This window comes from Rhipicephalus sanguineus, chromosome 2 (assembly GCF_013339695.2).
Source record: "Rhipicephalus sanguineus isolate Rsan-2018 chromosome 2, BIME_Rsan_1.4, whole genome shotgun sequence".
NCBI classification, from domain to species: domain Eukaryota; kingdom Metazoa; phylum Arthropoda; class Arachnida; order Ixodida; family Ixodidae; genus Rhipicephalus; species Rhipicephalus sanguineus.
In genome coordinates this window covers 55,843,220-55,861,456 of record NC_051177.1, presented here as the reverse complement: position 1 = coordinate 55,861,456, position 18,237 = coordinate 55,843,220, and the positions used below count along the sequence as shown (strand labels likewise).

The following is an 18,237-nucleotide window of genomic DNA, read 5'->3' as shown; positions in this document are numbered from 1 at the left end:
TCTGCGTTTGAGCACAGTATTCTACCTCAGAGCCATGCTGGTGCTTGAAACTGCTTCGCAAAAAGACCCTATACAGGCTTCATGTAGGGAACGAACAACAATAACATATGTAATGTAGCGTGGTATAAGAGTTAGAACGACAACTAGGCGTCACACAACGCTAATTCTGTAACCAGGCGTCACACAATGCGACTTGCGCAACGAGTGGGTTGTTGAATGCTTCCAACCCATTACAAATGGGCTCTGCCATAATTCTTCGTTGTCATCAACCACAGCATCAAGATCAACACAGCTGCACACAATGCCTTACAGGTGTTTAGCGGGTACCACGGTTCTCCGCAGAATGAGGAAAAATGGCATAGCGGCTGCTTCCCTACTGCACAAAAATTATGATGATTTATAGCGTAGTGGGTTCCTCGCAAGTGCACTTTAATATAGAATGGCCCATATGGTCCATTTCCTCAGGGTCTCAATATAGTTCTTTCCCCCCGTCTCTCCGTCTTTCTCAAGTAACGTATGTTATATAGCGCGGTGAGAGAGTGAAATAGCGGCCGGGCGTCACACAATGCGAATTACGTAACTATAGTGGGTCGTTTAAAGCTTCCAACCCATTACAATGAACTCAGCCATAATTCTTCATCGTCATCAGCCGTCGCATCAACAAGGTGCACATAATGCCTTACAGATGGTACCTCGCTTCTCCGCAGAATGACGAAGAATGGCGTTGTGTGCTACTCAACTTCACCAAAAAATATGATTTGTGGCGTAGTGGGTACGTTGCTAGTGTACTTGTCCCAAGAGAGTTTATAACGGGCTCTAGAAATGCCGCTCTTCCAGCTTTCGCTGTGACTGCGCTGCGCTTTCCGCGCAGGCCTGGCGTTTTCTCGTCCATTCTAATTCATTTCCTTTTGTCGTAATTTCTGTACTACGGTTAAATACTACAAGTAGAGTATCCCCCAAACCTTGCTTGGCTTCGTTACCTGTTGGTTTCATTAAGCACAACATCAAAAATCACAAATTGTCTAAACGACCAATTTCGCACCGCCTTGCTGAGCTGCACGCAGATCTTATATGTCGTTACTATATGTTTCTCGCATGTAATCGAGCCGCTTTCACGAGAAGGCGATTCACGACAGGTTTGTTTGTTTGTGAAAGTTAGTTAATAACAAATCCCCAATTGATTCGACATAGGTAGCTCACCGTTACTCCCATGTGACTCACCTTTTCTACTGCTTTTACAAGTGCACGTGCTCTACTTTAAGAAAATGAAATGACGCAATAATCACGAATTTTTCTTTCTCCTTTTTTTCCATTTCTGGCCTACAGCCCCTGCCTTCTTTATTTCTTTTTCTTCGCCGTATTATCTACTTCGTTTTTTTTTTGTTTTGTTATATACCCCCTGTTGTTCAACGAAATTAGATATAAGCACGTAGTCCCATCTCATGAAGCCACTGAAAAACCGACTCGTAGAATCTGATGTGCGTTAACTATCCTTCGCAATTATAGTAACAGATTGTTTACATCCCACAATTCTAAATACGCAAGTATACTCACTGCTATATATAAGTGTTCGTTTCTCGCAATAAAACTTAGGTCGTGAGAGTTGCGCTTAATATGTGCGCTTCACTTCATTCTTGTGATTTTCCTTCGTACTATACGTTTAATAAGAATTTCAAATACCAAGAACACGAACAATGAACTACACGGTCTTGTGTCTTTCGCCGCTTAAACGCCGCAAGCCCCCCTTTCTCTATTGAGTCACTCCTTTTGTGGTCTGGGAACTCTGGTTACATTTGGCTGTGGCCAAAAGGCGTGACCGGTTACGCAATTATGATGTAACGACTTGCTCTCGAAAAAAAAAAAGAAAAAGAAAACCGAAAAGCGCATGACACGACTTGACACCACAACTCGCAACGCAGTGCGAATTGACCGGACCTTGTGGTTACCGCGAGCAAGCATTTTTCAGGTCTGCTGGCGAAGCTGAACACAGACCTCGAACAAAAGTTCTAAAACAAATTGAGTAGAGAGAAGAAGACGAAAAAAAAAAAAGAAAAAAAGAAAGCAGGTAGAGGACTGAGGGGCGCTTTTGAGGAGGTCAATGAGAGAAACGCTTTTGTTCGAATAGCACATTCACTGCTGGCTCTGGTGACCGAGGAAATACGCCGATAAAACGAGCTTCGCCTCGAAAGTTTAGTCAAAGCTACAAACCTTCCGAGAGTCGATTCACGAAAAAAAAATGAAGGAAAAAAAAGAGAAAGAATCCTAACCTTGGTACGGTGCTTGGAACTGCTTCTTTCATTTTCATCTTGAATACGACGCCGCCTCCGCTTAAAGGCGCTTGCGGAAACCGCCAATTAACTTCGCGCGGGATTTGACAGGAGCCCTTTCCGAACGATTTTCGGTTGTGCTACATGCGGATGCCAAGGAAGTAAAAACAAAAAGTGGTGGGGGTGTAGAAGAGGTGTTAAAGAAAGAAGGGATCCAGTCATCGTTCTTCCTCGTGTGTGTTCGTGTGTTTTCTTATAGTTCACGGTAGACTTCCTTGTTTTCGCGACCAACCAGCTGTTTCAAACGCTCTCGTTGACGGGCGCAGCCCCGACGACGTCTCCGTGAACCACGTGGGGCGCCCGGCGCCCGTGGAAAGGAAAGCGGAGCGATGCGGATATAGGCCTCGTATAAAAGCGAAATTTGAGGAAAAAGTCAGTCGTACAGCTAGCCCACACGCGACCAGCGTGAAAGTCATGGGCCGTTCGCCGAAGGTAAGTCTGTTTGCGCAACTTTAAGCTCGACATGTGCAGGATATGTACAGTTTTAATGGAAAGAAGCAGAATAAACGGAATACATTGCATTGCACGCATGCCATGTATTAAGCTTTGCCTCACTCCTTAATAATTGATACTATGGGACGATTTACACGCCAAAACTACGACATGAGGCATGCCGAAGTGGAGGGCGCTGGTGATTTCGGCCATTAGTGTTCTTTAACGTGCACTGACATCGCACAATGCGCGGGCCTCTAGCATTTCCCCTCCATCGAAATGCGACCGCCGCGGACGGGATCGAACCCGCGACCTTCGGGTCAGCAGCCATAACTACTGTACCAACGAGGCGGACATGCTCACTCCTTACGTAAAGTGCGAAATCTTTACAGGTTTAAAAAAAAAAAAATACTTTTGACGGAATAGACGACAGTGTATGCATTAAAGAACAGTTTCAGTTAGGCTGAGCTGGAGTGAATCACAATCGTGTCGACGCCCGAATAAGTGGGCAACTAAGGTGTGTGCTTGGGCGTACCCTGAGTAAATAGGCATAGTGCGTATAAAGTCACGGTCATTATAGACTTATCCTAGCGCACGTTGAGAAGCCCACATGTTCAAACAAAATGTTGCTGCGGCCGCTTACGTCTCTCTGGGAGACCCATCCGTACATGCGCTTGAAGACGTCACGACGTCCCCGTGACGTCTGCAGAGAAAGATGACCCGAGGTCCAGAGGAGATGTGCGGGAAACAATTGGCTAGACGCGCATGGTGTTAAGGCTTCGCTCAACCTCCCACACCTCCCTGAAGACCTGATCTAGGATAGACCCACGAAAGATACAGCGACGGCGGCTTTGCCAGGACTTAATCTATGACGGCTTCACTCTAAGAAAGTACACGCATAGAGTTGCAACACAATTTTTCCAGGTCTTTTTTTTCCACAAACTGTACGAGATTGGAACTTGTTACCGGAAGACTACGTTTCTGTACCTGATAATCATAATTTTTATTCCCGATTGTATTTACGATAATGTATAATTGTGCAAGTTTTTGTTTCAACTTTCTGTTACCTTTGAACATGGTAACCTATTGTCCTTTCACCTTGTTTATCTTGATGTTAACCTTGTTTCATATATTTTTGTTGCTTTTCACTGTAAAACATGTAACATATGATCCTACAGATGTCTCCCCTGCGATAACGCCTTTGAGGCAACGCAGGTATCCCGTAAATAAATAAATATGCCGAGAGCGTGTTCTTACACACCGAAATAAGACCCATAGCGCTAATCTAACAAGGCGAATTCAGTGCTTTTTGAGATCCCTACTACACGACGATCTCTCAATGACGATGTTCCTCGTTTTCAGGTACTACGGGTTTCACTGTTTCTTCTACTGTGTTCTTGGAGATCAGCGCTGTGCAAAGAAAGTAAGGATGATTTGCAAGAGTCGGTCGAGGTAGCCGCGTCGGAAACGAAAGCCGCGCAAAGCAAAAGCAAACTCAGCAACGATCTCGTCGCACTCGAGACTGGCTACGGCGGCTACGGAGGTCACGGCGGAGGTCACGGAGGCCACGGCGGTTACGGAGGTCACGGCAGTCACCACGGCGGTCACGGATACGGGCACGACGACCACGGCTACGGCCACGGCAGCCACGGGCACGGCAACAAGCACTACGGTGATCACGACAGCGGTCACTACGGTGGCCACGGTCATCACGGGCACCGCGGCTACGGTGGCTGGGGTGACAGCCATCACGGCGGCCACTCGAACCACGGCGCCTACGGGGGTCACGGTAACAGGCACGGTCATTGGAAGCACCACGGCCAACACTGGAAGGACCGCGGCTACGGCCACGAGCGCAAATGGGGCTGGGACAGAGGAGGTGGAAGCCACGGAGGATACGGGGGACACGGCGAGCATCATGGCCACTGGGGTAACCACGGCAACAGGGCCCACTACGGCGGGACACAAGCACGGCCACCACGGGCACAACTCGTACGGAGACCACGGACATTACGGGGGACACAAGCGGGGACACTACGGCGGCTCCAGCCACGGGTACGGTCATCACGGACACGGCCACGGCCACAAGGGCTACGGCCACGGACACTACGGCGGACACAAGGGACACTACGGACACCACGGAGGAGGCTACGGACACGGCTAGGTTCGGCACGTATATGGAACCATGCAGATAATTCCGTGCTCGTTACCGTACCAGTTCTTTCTGGTCTTCTGCTGAGAAACCTGAGATCCCGTGTAAAAATTTTTAACGCGTGATTTCTAGAACTATTTCGTTTTTTTTTTTTTCTTCCCTAGCACTATAGCGCGCGAACACGATATGTGCAAAAGCGGGGTGACCGTTTTCAGTTTCCACTGCAACTAAAATAACGCGATTGTCCAAGCAGATATCTACTTTGATACCATTGATATGCAATTCATGGTCATCCATTATTTCTTATTTCGAGTTGGCAATAATGTCAAAAGAGAATTATAGTAAACATAAAATACGTTCCAATTGAATATTGCTGTTTATACGGAGAAAAAAGCATACTGTAACTGTAAAAGTGACATCAACAATCCCCGGAGCGTCGTGCATTGTCTTAGTTCTAACAGCTCATAAGTCACTGCCCGTGCGACGCACGAAAATTAAGCTTGAGGCAGCCAATCAGTGGCGTTACTGCTCGAATGCACGTACCTCAGAGACGAGTGTATCTTCAAGTCATGTCCTCGCCCGTCCACTCCTGGGCGCCAAAGCACGTCTTACGTTGACGTACCACACCAGCGTGAAATAGACCAATGAGGCGATCTAGGCAGGCATATATGAATAAATAGTAAGCACGCCAATTCGTGTTTCACTTGGGCCATATGTTCTGCGCTTGGAATAACCCCTTCGCATGGGACTTCTAAACAAAAAAACTCACAATTTTGAGGTTGTCATTGAGACTACACACGCCAATGTAGTTCACCGTAATTGTGCTGATCGCACCCACAAGCTCTTGTAGGGTATAGACAGGCCGACTCTTCTGCATTCAGAGAAACTGAGTGGCACAGCCGCATATTGGTGGCGCCACGCTTTGCAACTGTTTACTACAACCTTATAATCACGGCCGTGATGCAATGCATACCCATAGCTCAACTTGGACCGCTTCAACAATTGAAGGTGAGAGAGCGTACATGTGGATTTTCGTGACTTTACTCGTAGCCCCCGAAGGTAACTTTTCTGCAGAAACGCATACGTAGCAGTGAAGCCACCCTGCTGTTTAGTTGAGTACATGTGGTGTGCGATTCGTCGACAAAAAAATTTAAAAAAAAGTAAATATTAGTATTGTTTTTTTTAATTTAGCGATACACCACACAAATAATAATACGCTGCATACCTCCTTTTTATTGTGCTGTTTTTAACGTCTTTTTAAGAGACGGAAAGTTTGCTTAAATTCGTATGTACAGTAGAAACCGAAGGAACAGGAAAGTGTTCCGTTTGTCCGAAGTTTCACTGAAGCGAAGGACACGAAAATTTCCAAGAATCGACACTTTTGAAACATGCCTGAGTGCTTTAATATAATTTTAGCACAAAGAAAAAAAATGGCGGGTGGTTGGCGGTGCTGTGCTTTCAAAATTTATCTCCGACAATATTTCAGCTGCAGCTATCGAGAGCAAGATCTAGGCGTGGAAACCACCAGCCTTCAAGGTCCTACCGACTCCGTCATGACTTTTTTCGTTCTCAGGGATCATTACTCGACTGGCAAAGTCCTCATCATGGATGCGTTGTTGCAACTTCAATATCCTTAACTTTCCCTCTACTGCCTGATCGATTATATTTTGTCCACTGTTTATCGCGATGACGTGACATGCTTTTCGGACATTTCCTGTACCATACGCCGAAGAGCAAGATCGTAGTTTAAGCGGTGTTCACGAAACGATGTGGTCTCTAAAACGCAAATGTTTAATGAAACAACGTAAGTTTGGGCATGCTGGCAGGCCATTCAAGCATCTAGCGCACAAGACAAGGACAGAGTGACAACCGACGAAGAATAGCGCCAGTTTTCGTCGGTTGTCACTATGTCCTTGTCTTGTACAGTAGATGCTGAAGTGATATGTTTAATATTGTGCATATGGACGACCAACCTACGTTGACATATCATTCCGTTAACTCGGCGTTCTCGTTTAAGCGAGCTTCGTTTGACCTAAGCTCAGTGCATTTACTTTGACAAATCGGCAAATGTGTGTTTTCTATCTTTGCAGTCTTGATACAACAGGGACGCCACAACACCGACAGTTCGCCAAACGCTCTTATTTATAGCAGACAGGTAACTGACTCCAATAAAATTTTTACAATCTACTGGTTTTCCTGGCTGTCTTGTTTCCCGTCATTTCGAGGAAATCGTAAACACTCACCTAACGACGGCCTTTCACACGACTGTATATAGAGGAAATAAAAATAATAATACATAATAGCTATACAACAGCAACAAGCCGCGACGATGATTAAAATATGGGAAAGTGTTAACAAATAGTAAAAATTTATTTTCTGCAACCTCGACTAGCGGGAAAAGCTCTTTTCTGCGCACACGCAGCAGTTCTCAACTTGCTTGCGCGTACAGGCACGGCACCCTTGCTCACTTGAACATGCTCATAAGTTTGGTACTGTCCTCTTTGTTCTTTTTCTTCTCTTCCGCTTCGAGCTTCTTAAGCTCGGTGTTCACAACCTTCGAAAGGGACGGGTCGGCCTCCTGAAGTTTCAGCAGATCCGCGCGACACTCGTTGGGACTCCAAGAGCCGAAGTAGGCCTTTGCCCGCCGAAACAGGGCCTTGGCGTTGTTGGGATCCTTGCTGAGCACTTCGGAAGTGTGACGTATGACCTCGTAGTATTCGCCCCGGTTAAGGAGGCACTGCGAGTAGTTCAGGAGAATCGGCACTTTCATCTTGTACAACTCGTTCCACTCTTCGTCACCCGGTTTCTCGCGAAGCAGCAAGTTTTCCAAGTGCTCTAGGGCTTCCCTGTACTTGTTCATGGCTGTGTCCATGTCGCCCGCTTGAAAAGCTCGATTGCCCTGCTCCTTCAGCGAAGGTACGGCACCCAGCCTCTCTTCGGCCGTCATCGCCCAGACGTCCTTTTCGTATTCGCCCGGCTCTTCCACCTTGAGCAGTTCGAAGGTACATGATAAGTCCACGAGTTTCTCAGTTAACTTATCGAGGTCTTCGTGACCAGTGGTGAATTTCTCCTCCATCATGCCGCAACATCGGCGCTTGTGTGGCTTCCCGACGCCAGCGAAGGCTCGGTAGCTTTGCGAAACGAGCGTGTAGTTGTCCAGCAAACATTTGTTTATCGTGAACTCGGCAACCTCCTTAACCTTCATGGATTTTACGCACTGCTCCCAGATGGGAAGTTTGAACTCCTTGCCTATGAGCAGTTCCATGGGGCGACCAAGCTTGCGGCTGTCGTCGATAATGCCGTCCGGATCGTCTTCGTCGGTGCTCAGGCGCTTCACGCAAAAGTGAAACGTGCACTTGGCACCTTTCTCGAAGCGGGGGATCTCGCCGATACCGGGGTAGACGACCTTTTTCTGAACGAACTTCGATATCGCTGGGTTCATGTTTGTAAGCGAGAGTAGCACCTACCGCGCTCAAAACGTCACTTGAACAAGATCCGGAGCAGCTCGTGGAAACAGTTGATCATGTTGTTTCTTTCAGATGTGACACACTTGCCTAAGTAAATGCCCCACCGGCTGATGCGCACAAAAACATGAACGAACAGAACGTTTAGAGCGGACGTCTCTATAAACTCAAAATAACTCGAGAGCAATATTGACGGTAGACGTGAGTATTCCTATTACGACGTCAAGAATTCCACGTTGTACAAACCACGACCTACTGTACTCCTGACCTGCCCAGATATCTGGGGTCCTATGGGAACGCGCGTCCCCGCTCTCGTTCAACCGCTTGCCGTAGGTGGCGCTTCCTATAACCTGTTCGTCTGCTACTCTGCGATCGTTTGGACGGCGCTGGAGTAAGAACGCCTGTATTATGTGACGAACTGCCTGCATTATGTGACTGTTTCTACAAACTTAGACCGAGGGTCAAGTAAGCTATTCTGTGCGGTTAAGTATTTACTGCGCACTGGTTGACTAACGTGAGAAGCCGTAGACTTGCATAGTGTAGGACGGCTGTGTCCTTTTAAATGCAAAAAAAGTTCTAATCCACTTTCCGTATTTTTATTTCCAAAGTATTTTGCATTTACGAATAATAATTACATGATATGAGCGCTCTGTGCTGGCGAAACATCATCACGAGCGTTAAAGCTGACGTCAGCGAACAGGTGCTGACTAGCGCCACAACGCTCGTAGGTTACATCCCTAGCGGCAGGAGGTATGAACTAGAACGTGGGCGCTGGAGAGGGGACATCTGGGCAGGTCAGGAGTATAGTAGGTCGTGGTACAAACATTTTTGTGCTACAGTAAAGTCGAAAGATGGGCAAACTGACGATAGATTATCTTACACATCGCAGAGAAACAAACAAAAAAAAGGAGAACGACGCGACAGGTTAACCGCTACTGTTTGTCCTATCGAATCGTGTTTTCTCTTTGTACTGTTTCTGTACGCTGCTTCGCACGTTAAAGTTATTTCTACTGCAAATAATTTTTACTTATTCAATTACTTCAAATAAAAAGTGCTTGCGGATGAGAGCATCAGTCAACGCAACATGCGCAATTTTAGATATGGCCTTCAAGATCACCACTGAGTTTCAGGTCTCGGAGGCCACACTTTAGACAACACTCGGCAGCCGTTGGCAACATTCGCGAGGTTATATGCAACTTAAAGAGCATAAAAGTCACTGCCCCACCCCTACGCCCCCATTCCCAATTAAAAAAAAAATCCCGTAAAAAGCAGTGCAAGCTGTAACCGAGTGCACTCTTTACAGGTCACTCAACCAACGTTTATAGAACTGCAAAACAGTGCAGAACCACAGTGTTCTGCAGAGCTTATCTTGCAGAAACAAGAGATATTTTATAGGCAAGCTGCAGCTACCGCAGCAAACATGCCTTGAAGAAGGTAATGCGACGGCAGGTAATGGTTCAGTGGAACATAAGGAAAAAAAACTTGCCGTGAAATAAGTAGAACCACAATAAAGGGTTACTAAAGCAAATATTGAATAGTTAACTGCTGAACTGATTAAAAAGATATTCCCCACTAAGGACGCATCATACATACCACGCAGTGCATTGACAAAAACAGGTATCTTGAACAAATGGATCAAATACCAGTTTATAAGTATTTAATAAAGTGTTACAATATCTTGGGGCTAGATTAGCAAAGACATATTAAAATTCTATTCTTCGGTAAGTAATGTTATTGTAAGCACTAAAGCGCCAGTGTCCATCACACGGAGCAGCGTTATAAAATCCCAGAGTCATGGTGCAACAAATGCAAAATATTGTCTATGGTGAACACGGTTCAATGCTGGTCAGCCTTCTTCTCGTCATCAGTCTTGACATCATCTCTATATTCAACCAGCTGGTTATGTACATGCATCAGGCCCTTGAAGTATTTCACAGTCTTCACACGCAGTTCATTGGTTGCATCTTCATCACAGACTATGATTGTCCGGGGATGCATTTGGAATGCAGACACGGTCCACATGTGATTGACACCTTCCTCAATGGCTTTGTACAAGGCAAACGCCTTGTGTGCACCGACAATAAGAATCATGACCTGAAAAAGAAAGAACAGAAAATAATTCGTAGCAGCTTCACTGACTTAACGTCATGAACACTGGTTAAAGAGCAGAGCTGGTGGCATCATATTGCTATTTCATTGCTTGACTTTGATCATAATGTTTAGTGGACCAGGGGCGAGTAGTGGGGCTTGCCCAATTCCTGTGGCACATACCCGCTAGGAGTTGCATTATGCTCCGCAAGAATCAACCTCGACATTAAACAGCTTCGCAACAATAACAACCATTGGGAAAATAAAGTTTATTCAACTCAACTCAACTCAACCAGAATGAAACCACAGCCAGAAGGCAGTCTCACCTCACGTGCATCCATCACGGTGCCTACGCCAACGGTCAACGCTTCCTTGGGAACCTTGGCCAAGTCGTTTCCAAAAAAACGTGCATTTGCCATAATTGTGTCCTTGGCGAGGGTCTTCACTCGTGTCCGAGATGCAAGACTTGAACCAGGCTCGTTGAAGGCAATGTGTCCATCCGGGCCAATGCCTTTTTGTAATAAAATAATAACAGTGCAAGATTGTGGATTAGGACTGTTTTTTGTTCCTTGCTTAAGCAGTGCAGGGATCAGTTGAGGATAGCAGATCACTTAGGTACAGTACAGTTCATTCAGAAAAGCCAACTCCTGTAAATTTATGAGGTCGATGGATCTTCGTCAGTGATGGTCCAGCCAGATTAGGATTAGGAGCAAATTTTGGAGCAGGAAGAAAGCTTCTTCGAAGCAGATTCAGAAAATAAAAACTTGAATGCTGCTTGAGCTTCACCTTCCAAGAGTAGAATGCGATAACGTAATCGGGCCCCGCGCGCATCACCTTCTCAATTGCTAGCCTGGCTTCAGTTCTCGGTGCGTGCCTCAGCCATGCCACAAGGAAACAAATGTCTGTACACGTAACATTGTCCATTTAAAACTATCCTAGAATACCCTACTGCAAGTACAGTTGCGCAGTGCCCACTATGAAATGATTCTTCCTTTTGTGAATCAGCGAAGGGCCCAATATGCGTCCGTAAGGCAACACGCGAACCTACGCATCTGCTCACATTGTTGACGCTTTTGCTGCTGATGATGATTAAGTATGTCTGAGCGCTTTGTAATGGGTGGGCCTGTATAACACCCACTCGTTGTGCAATTCACATGTTTTGATGCCTGACGCGATTTTACGCTTATGCCACGCAATATTACATTCGTTAAGGAGACTCCTCCCACTACATGACATTCATATAGTGTTCTTTCCTGAAGCAGTTTCAAGCAATGGCCTCGCTCTGTGGTAAAACACCCGCTTGCCACGCAAAGGGCCTAGGTCAAATTCTCATTGGAACCGAAGATTTTTATTATTTCATTTGCAGCTTTCTCGATTTTTTGCTCACAACCACCACTGGAATATCTGCGAAACAAGCTCTTTAACGCTACAGCACTAATAGAGATAATTGTGTATTGGAGCAGTTCCAGGGTAGAAAAAATGACGTTTGGGATCACTTGTGCACTAATATTTCGTACAGATTATTATGAATGTGCAAAGAGGAAATGCTGCTCCAATGTAAACAAGGTGACAGGGTCAACAGTTCGAGAACAGCTATTACACAGAGTAATGCCGTATGTTGGCTTCCCCGTAATATGCAAAATCTATTTTGGTGAGGCATTAGTGGCAAAGGCGAACATAGCATATATGGATTCTGTGAGTGACAGGTGTCAAAATGCCACTTCAACAAAATTTAACCAGAAAGCTGCCTGCATAATCATAAAAAATTCGGCAGATCCCACGTACTGCGGGAGTCGATGTTATGTGAAGCATGCAGCGGGAAAGTGTCTGTGGCATAATTTTTTTAGTGCACAAAACTTAACAAAACGGCACGAAAGGTTTGTATAAATTTGATACGCACACATATACGTTGAAGAGCCGCATATGTGTTATATAAACAGCTGTTTACAGTTGGGTAACGCTGCCAACGGCAACGTGGGTATTACCAACACCAGAAGCGGAAAGCTAATATGTAGTGCTTATACTTGTCCCTTATGATGGAGAACGCACGCACGTTTCACAAACCCGTGTGCATGTGTGGATTAGGTTCTTGACAGTCCTTGAACAAGGTCATTATCACCATGATCAGTGAACACCAGCAGCTGGTCATGACTTGTTATCGGATCCGGTCGTGATCGCGGTGACGAAGAGTCCATGTGGAGTGAAGTATGTGGTATAGTACAGCTGTTGGAAATCGTGGATACCTCGGTCATTTTGTCGACAAATTGTCCGTCGATAGAGGCGGCGACATGTCGGAACCTGAAGTCACCCCTCATGTTGGTGAGTTATAGGCCGTCGAGGATGGTAGGCTTGGATAGTGCTACGTAGACCAAAATCAGTGGATGGCGTTTGCCGTATTCATAGACTACCTGGGCGTATGTGGCGCACGTAGCCTAGTCTACAAAACGGCTCTCAATCAATCTGGCATCATTCTCGGTCAGCATGAGGCCATCGCCCAGCCTTCTATGAAATGAAGAGGACACTGCGTCCTTCTGGTGGACTAAGTGCACTTTACGGTGCAATGATGTGAATATCATACGTAACTTTCGTTAATGTATTCCTCCAGGGTTGAGCAATGCTTCAATATAGCTTGCCGAATCATAGGAATACAAATGTAATGTTTATTAGACTGCTATAAAAGCGGAGCCAACACTGGAACCAAAGACGTTAATCTGATATGACGCCTGTATCGTAGGAGTGCATATGTAGTGTCTATTGCTTTACTGTAAAATCAGATCCCCACTACCGCAACCACAATTGACATTGCACCAACATTACGCCTGCATAGGCTGTTTTTCCAAACCAGTTTGTATACCTGAGGTGGCTGTGTGGTAGAGTACCTGATTGCCACGCAGAATGCTTGGGTTCGATTCCTGTTGTGATCCTAATTTTCATTCTTTCCATTCGTCGGGTCAACGCTGCCGATGTCGATTTTTCTTAACGCTCTCGCATTTAGCTTACCAATCTCTGTTCTCGCCGTTCCTGTCAATCCCCTGTGGCGTATACCCGTACACCGCGGCCCGTGATAAACAGGTATGTGCCATACGTGTCTAGAGCAAAGGGTTTGACGATGTAAGCGACAGGACTTTCATGTTATTCATGTCATGATCAGACAGTAATATTCGTCAAATCTTCTTACCCTACCATGCCGATTTTGATCTACACCAAGTTGAGGAGGCGATCATGAGAGCACCCAGACGTAGGCGGCTAGATAGATAGATGCGTAGATAGAAACGCTCAAAGTGCCAAAGGTTCGCTAAAAAATGCTTCGCATTTAAAAAGATTGCTCCCCACAAGAACTGATGCGCACAGTACGTCCTGCTGTCGGCTCAACATAGCATGGCTAATGCTCCATCCTATTAAATGATCATTAACTATTATTGAGGGGGCAAATAACTGCAGAATGTGTACAGCACTCGTGGCAGCAAGTGCATGCGCTCAAATAATGATTGTCAACTAGACTATCTATAGCGACCTTGGAGACCCTGCCAAGAGGCTTCACCGCAATAAATTTTCCTTATTCCTGTGAAGCATATTTAAGATTGACTGGTTTCTGTGAAGGGTGTTTCAAGGTTTTGTGTGTGCTCGGAACTAATGCCAACCTAATGACTTTACCTGCCATTAAATTACATAACTTAGTAATTCGAAAAACATGTATTCCATCTTAGATTTGACGAAGCTATCGAACGCTACATCTGCACTTTGGTAGTCTAGAGCAGTCAGAGACTGAAGTGGCAGGGTGTTCAAGGCTCGTCACCATTATTTTGTGTGCTTTGTGGAAACACCATGGTATACTTTGTTTACACCAGAGTTTTGCTTGTCAGATGGGTCCTACATCGAATTCTCTTGTCAATGACAAAAGTTTAATAGATAACAGAACAAGCCAAATAAATACGCGTAATATGTTTTGCTCTCACCTCCAACAAAAAGGTCCACTCCGCCAGCTTCCGTGATCAGCCGCTCAAACCTGTCACATTCAGCGTTCAGGTCGGCTGCATTTCCATCCAAAATATGGGCATTCTCGGGCAAAATGTCTACGTGCTTGAAGAAATTGTTCCACATGTATGAGTGGTAGCTCTCTGGATGGTCTCTTGGCAGCCCTGCAATTTCATGTTTTGAGGATGTGAAAGCAAAGTACGCAATGTTAACCCAAGAATCCTCCACACTATCGCCGATTATTATATATTTCACAAGGTAACTGTACATGAAAGTGGAACTGCTTGAAAATCAAAACTCAGACATATAGGTGCAAATGCTTTGTCTACAATAGGTGCTGACAAAAATGGCAGTCCTTTAGCATCTTCGGCTGACCGCACTGGTGGCGTTTTCTGTGCACTTGTGCGCTGGCGTACGTTCGTCTGGGCACAACGCGTGCAGTGCCGCATGTTCGGCTGGGGTGGCCACAACACGAGTGCATACCACCGCACTACCATGGAGATCCCATCGTACAGTGCGCGCTGGCAGACGACGCGGTGACGTCCCATCAGTGCACGCATAATTCACGGTTGGCGTTGCCACAGAACATGACCGGACAGGAGGGAAAACATGCGTGCACTGTACATCATTCGTCCGTGCATGCAACAGGCTACTTTAGCTGTCAGTCTTTCGCCGGACAGTGAAGACGATGCAAACACTGCCATAACCTTCGTCGAGCTTGCGCAAAACTCATGTAGCACAAGCGCCTGGAGAACAGACGAGTACACATTGAACACACAGCATTTTGCAAGCACCTCTAATTGGCTCGTTTTTCATCATTTGCGCTCTTATTCCCAATACAAATTGGCAGTTGCAAATTTTCGCCTGCTGAATTTTTACTGCTGTGTGCCTTTCGCAGAGGGCACTGCTGTTGCAGAGTCCAGCTTGGTGGTACACACATTCGTATGGCCTGTAGGGGGCCCTGAAACTCAGGTTGAGTTTGATATAACTTCCCTTCCACCTGCCCCGCCACGGTGGTTTAGTGGTTATGGCACTCGACTGCTGACCCGAAAGTCGCGGGATCGAATCCCGGCCGCGGCGGCTGCATTTTCGATGGAGGCGAAAATGTTTGAGGCCCGTGTACTTAGATTTAGGTGCACATTAAAGAACCCCAGGTGGTCGAAATTTCCGGAGCCCTCCACTACGGCGTCTCTCATAATCATATGGTGGTTTTGAGACGTTAAACCCCAGATAATATTATTATTATTATCCCTTCCACCGCCACGGTGCCAGTGCGGCTCAGCCGAAGATGCCATTTGATCCCTCACAGTCCCGCACTCCCCGAGACACTGCACACACTGTTCATTGGTTGAAGACACCACCTCAGGCAGTCCAGGACTGTAAGAGACGAATAATCAGATTAGTAGATTTCAGGCTTGCTTAGGAGCAAAACAGCAAATTTTTAAGCACACCTTAAATCAACTTTTTCGTAGCATATCTTCCATGCCACATTTCGTTTCTTTCGAAGTTGTGAAAGGTTCTTGCTTGCCTCAGTCTCTTAATTCCACTTGGGGTATCTAGTTTCATTAAAATCTTGCCGCTCTATCATTAGCGAAGTAAACCAGTGCAAAAAATGCTCTGCATTAATTCAGTATTGAATATGTACTACAGCAGGTGAGTCACACAGCAGCAGTATTTCAGAAAAAGTCAAAGTGAAGTTATGTGCTAAAAGCCGGTGCATTGCCACGATATGACTTTGTACTTCATGCACGCCTACATTTTTTGTTATATACTGAAAAAGGTGCTTTAGCAGCTGCATCACAATCGAGGTATCACCATGTCGCAGCAACAGAGACATGCAGGTTCGAGCTACACGTGCTAGCACTGGTGTTCGCTGATGAAGCCAGAATAAACCTCGTGTTTGTTTTGCCCTGGCGTACTTTCTCCACGTTACGTTTCATCCAAGACTCCGCAGTACAGAGGCACACACTACCAGGAAGGGAATTGGAAAGCCCAATGCCCAAATCACAAAAAGCCAGCACCTGTGGAACAATGAATGACAAGTCCCAAAGGGGCACACTGTAGATTTTGCGCCTGTGTACAACTGGCAATAACAATACTGCCACTTCTAATATGGCAAGCCTATGTGCAAATGTTCCCGAGAAAAAGATCACGATGTTCCAGTACAATGTTTTATGAAAACCATTTTTATTTCCAGTTTCTATCGACAAGAAACTACTAGATAAAAGTTCAGTTTCGGAAATGCTGTTTCTACACACTAAAGCAAGGGCTGCATTGTGCACTCTGATGCGTTTGAACACAGTAACACTAACAATAAAGGTGCAGGAGAAAGCATACATTGCATATAAAAAACGTGCAAGCCATTTCGCCAACAATTGGTACATGTTATTTAGTAGCAAAAGCAATCAAGAAATAAACTTTGTCAGGAAATGACTCATGTACATGCCTCCAACACGTTTACTGAACTAAAGAAAACATTGCCCCCAGTGAAATTGCCCAGTGAATTTATCTCTTCGTAACACATTGCACTGGTGAGCATTATGAATTTTATACTTGCCTACATACTCGTCCATGTTGAATGTCTTCACATATCGAAACGACACCGTCTTTTGATTATAAAATTCAATCAGCTTCTTGTAACAGCTCAACGGCGTGCTCCCTGTAAGAGGAAAAAAAATTTTTTTAGACATCCACGAAGTCAAATAATTACGGGAAGCTTAGCGTTACCTGTCGGTAGTCCCAAGACGAAATATTTGTCTGGGCCCGGCTTGAACTCCTGAATGCGTTTCCTGATATATCTGGCCGCCCAGTCAGCCACTTCGCCGTCATCTTCGAGGATAACCAGCCTCATGTCTGGAACAGAGAACTGAAGCTGTAAAACAGTTTTTAAAAAGGTGCCAGAGATCTTACTGAAACGAGCACACTACTGCTACCAGGCAACCAACGACAGCGATTCCACTAAACTCAACTCAACTACTTGCGCTAGCTGTGAATTTAGAGTAGTATCTACTAGCACACGCCCCAAACGATAGCACTTATCGTGCCACTCCAGGCACGATCACATTCCCGTGTTTCATCAGCGATACGATTACTGCGTGCGACTCTACAAATCGCGGGCGCTGCGATTTTATCATGCCGCGCGAACCATTCTACGAGGTTCTATCGCTGTAGTGCACGCCGTGTCGTCTAGGAAGTGATTTTTTACCACGAGACTCGTAATTATTTTTTTCCATCGCTATAAACGTTGGTCAACAGCAGATACGTAGCAGCAGCTACATGAAGGAAGCGACGGATGTTGGCCTCAAACTCAGCGGCGCAGTGGTTCACACACGAGACGCCATGTACTGACGACGCTGGTGATCACAGCTGGCGATCACCAAGCTTGCGAGGCTAGATTCATTCAAAAAGAGACGCGTCATTAGGACGTTTATTTTTACCGCACGCGCAAAGTGAGCACGCACCTTGGCGCAGTCGAGCCGCGGGTACCAGCCACGGTGGTGCAAGCGATGATGATCGTTCACAGTTGCATTCATAGATGACGCAATCATCGCATGCGATTCGCGTTTCGTTTAATACCAAACGTAAAAGAAATTAAAACCATGATTACAACGTTGTTAGTGGAGAAACGTGATACCTCTGACCAGTGCAAATAGCTGATTACAAAGCAGCTCGGCAGTAGGCATTATTAACGCCTTTTAAGGCATTACTAGCCTACGAAGCTTCGGTGTTTTTGTCAGTGCACGTATCAGCGGTGTGTGTTTGCTGCGTGAATAAAGTTTTGACAGTTTCGTTTTTCGAG

At 45.8% G+C, this 18,237-nt stretch overlaps 3 protein-coding genes across 6 annotated transcripts; 1 reads left to right on the top strand and 2 right to left on the bottom strand.

Annotated features, from left to right (window-relative positions):
* Positions 1-2,741: 2,741 nt before the first annotated feature.
* Positions 2,742-4,934, top strand: LOC119381603 (midnolin homolog). The gene is made up of 2 exons (XM_037649378.2): positions 2,742-2,759; positions 4,216-4,934. Exons 1-2 carry the CDS (start codon positions 2,742-2,744, stop codon positions 4,921-4,923), a joined length of 726 nt encoding a protein of 241 aa, XP_037505306.1. The 3' UTR covers positions 4,924-4,934.
* A 2,328-nt stretch (positions 4,935-7,262) lies between these two features.
* On the bottom strand, positions 7,263-8,551 carry LOC119382996 (AH receptor-interacting protein). Its single transcript, XM_037650947.2, has one exon. It carries the CDS (start codon positions 8,351-8,353, stop codon positions 7,376-7,378), a length of 978 nt encoding a protein of 325 aa, XP_037506875.1. The 5' UTR covers positions 8,354-8,551; the 3' UTR covers positions 7,263-7,375.
* A 1,444-nt stretch (positions 8,552-9,995) lies between these two features.
* Positions 9,996-18,136, bottom strand: LOC119382997 (glucosamine-6-phosphate isomerase 2). Of its 4 annotated transcripts, none has more exons than XM_037650948.2 (6): positions 18,073-18,136; positions 17,166-17,291; positions 16,996-17,097; positions 14,420-14,602; positions 10,790-10,974; positions 9,996-10,469 (listed from the first exon to the last, which is right to left on the bottom strand). In XM_037650948.2, exons 1-6 carry the CDS (start codon positions 18,119-18,121, stop codon positions 10,212-10,214), a joined length of 903 nt encoding a protein of 300 aa, XP_037506876.1. In that variant the 5' UTR covers positions 18,122-18,136; the 3' UTR covers positions 9,996-10,211. The 4 variants fall into 4 exon arrangements, with proteins under 4 accessions (XP_037506876.1, XP_037506879.1, XP_037506877.1 ...); XM_037650951.2 differs by lacking the exon at positions 18,073-18,136 and adding an exon at positions 17,900-17,975; XM_037650949.2 differs by lacking the exon at positions 18,073-18,136 and adding an exon at positions 17,644-17,782.
* Positions 18,137-18,237: the final 101 nt, after the last annotated feature.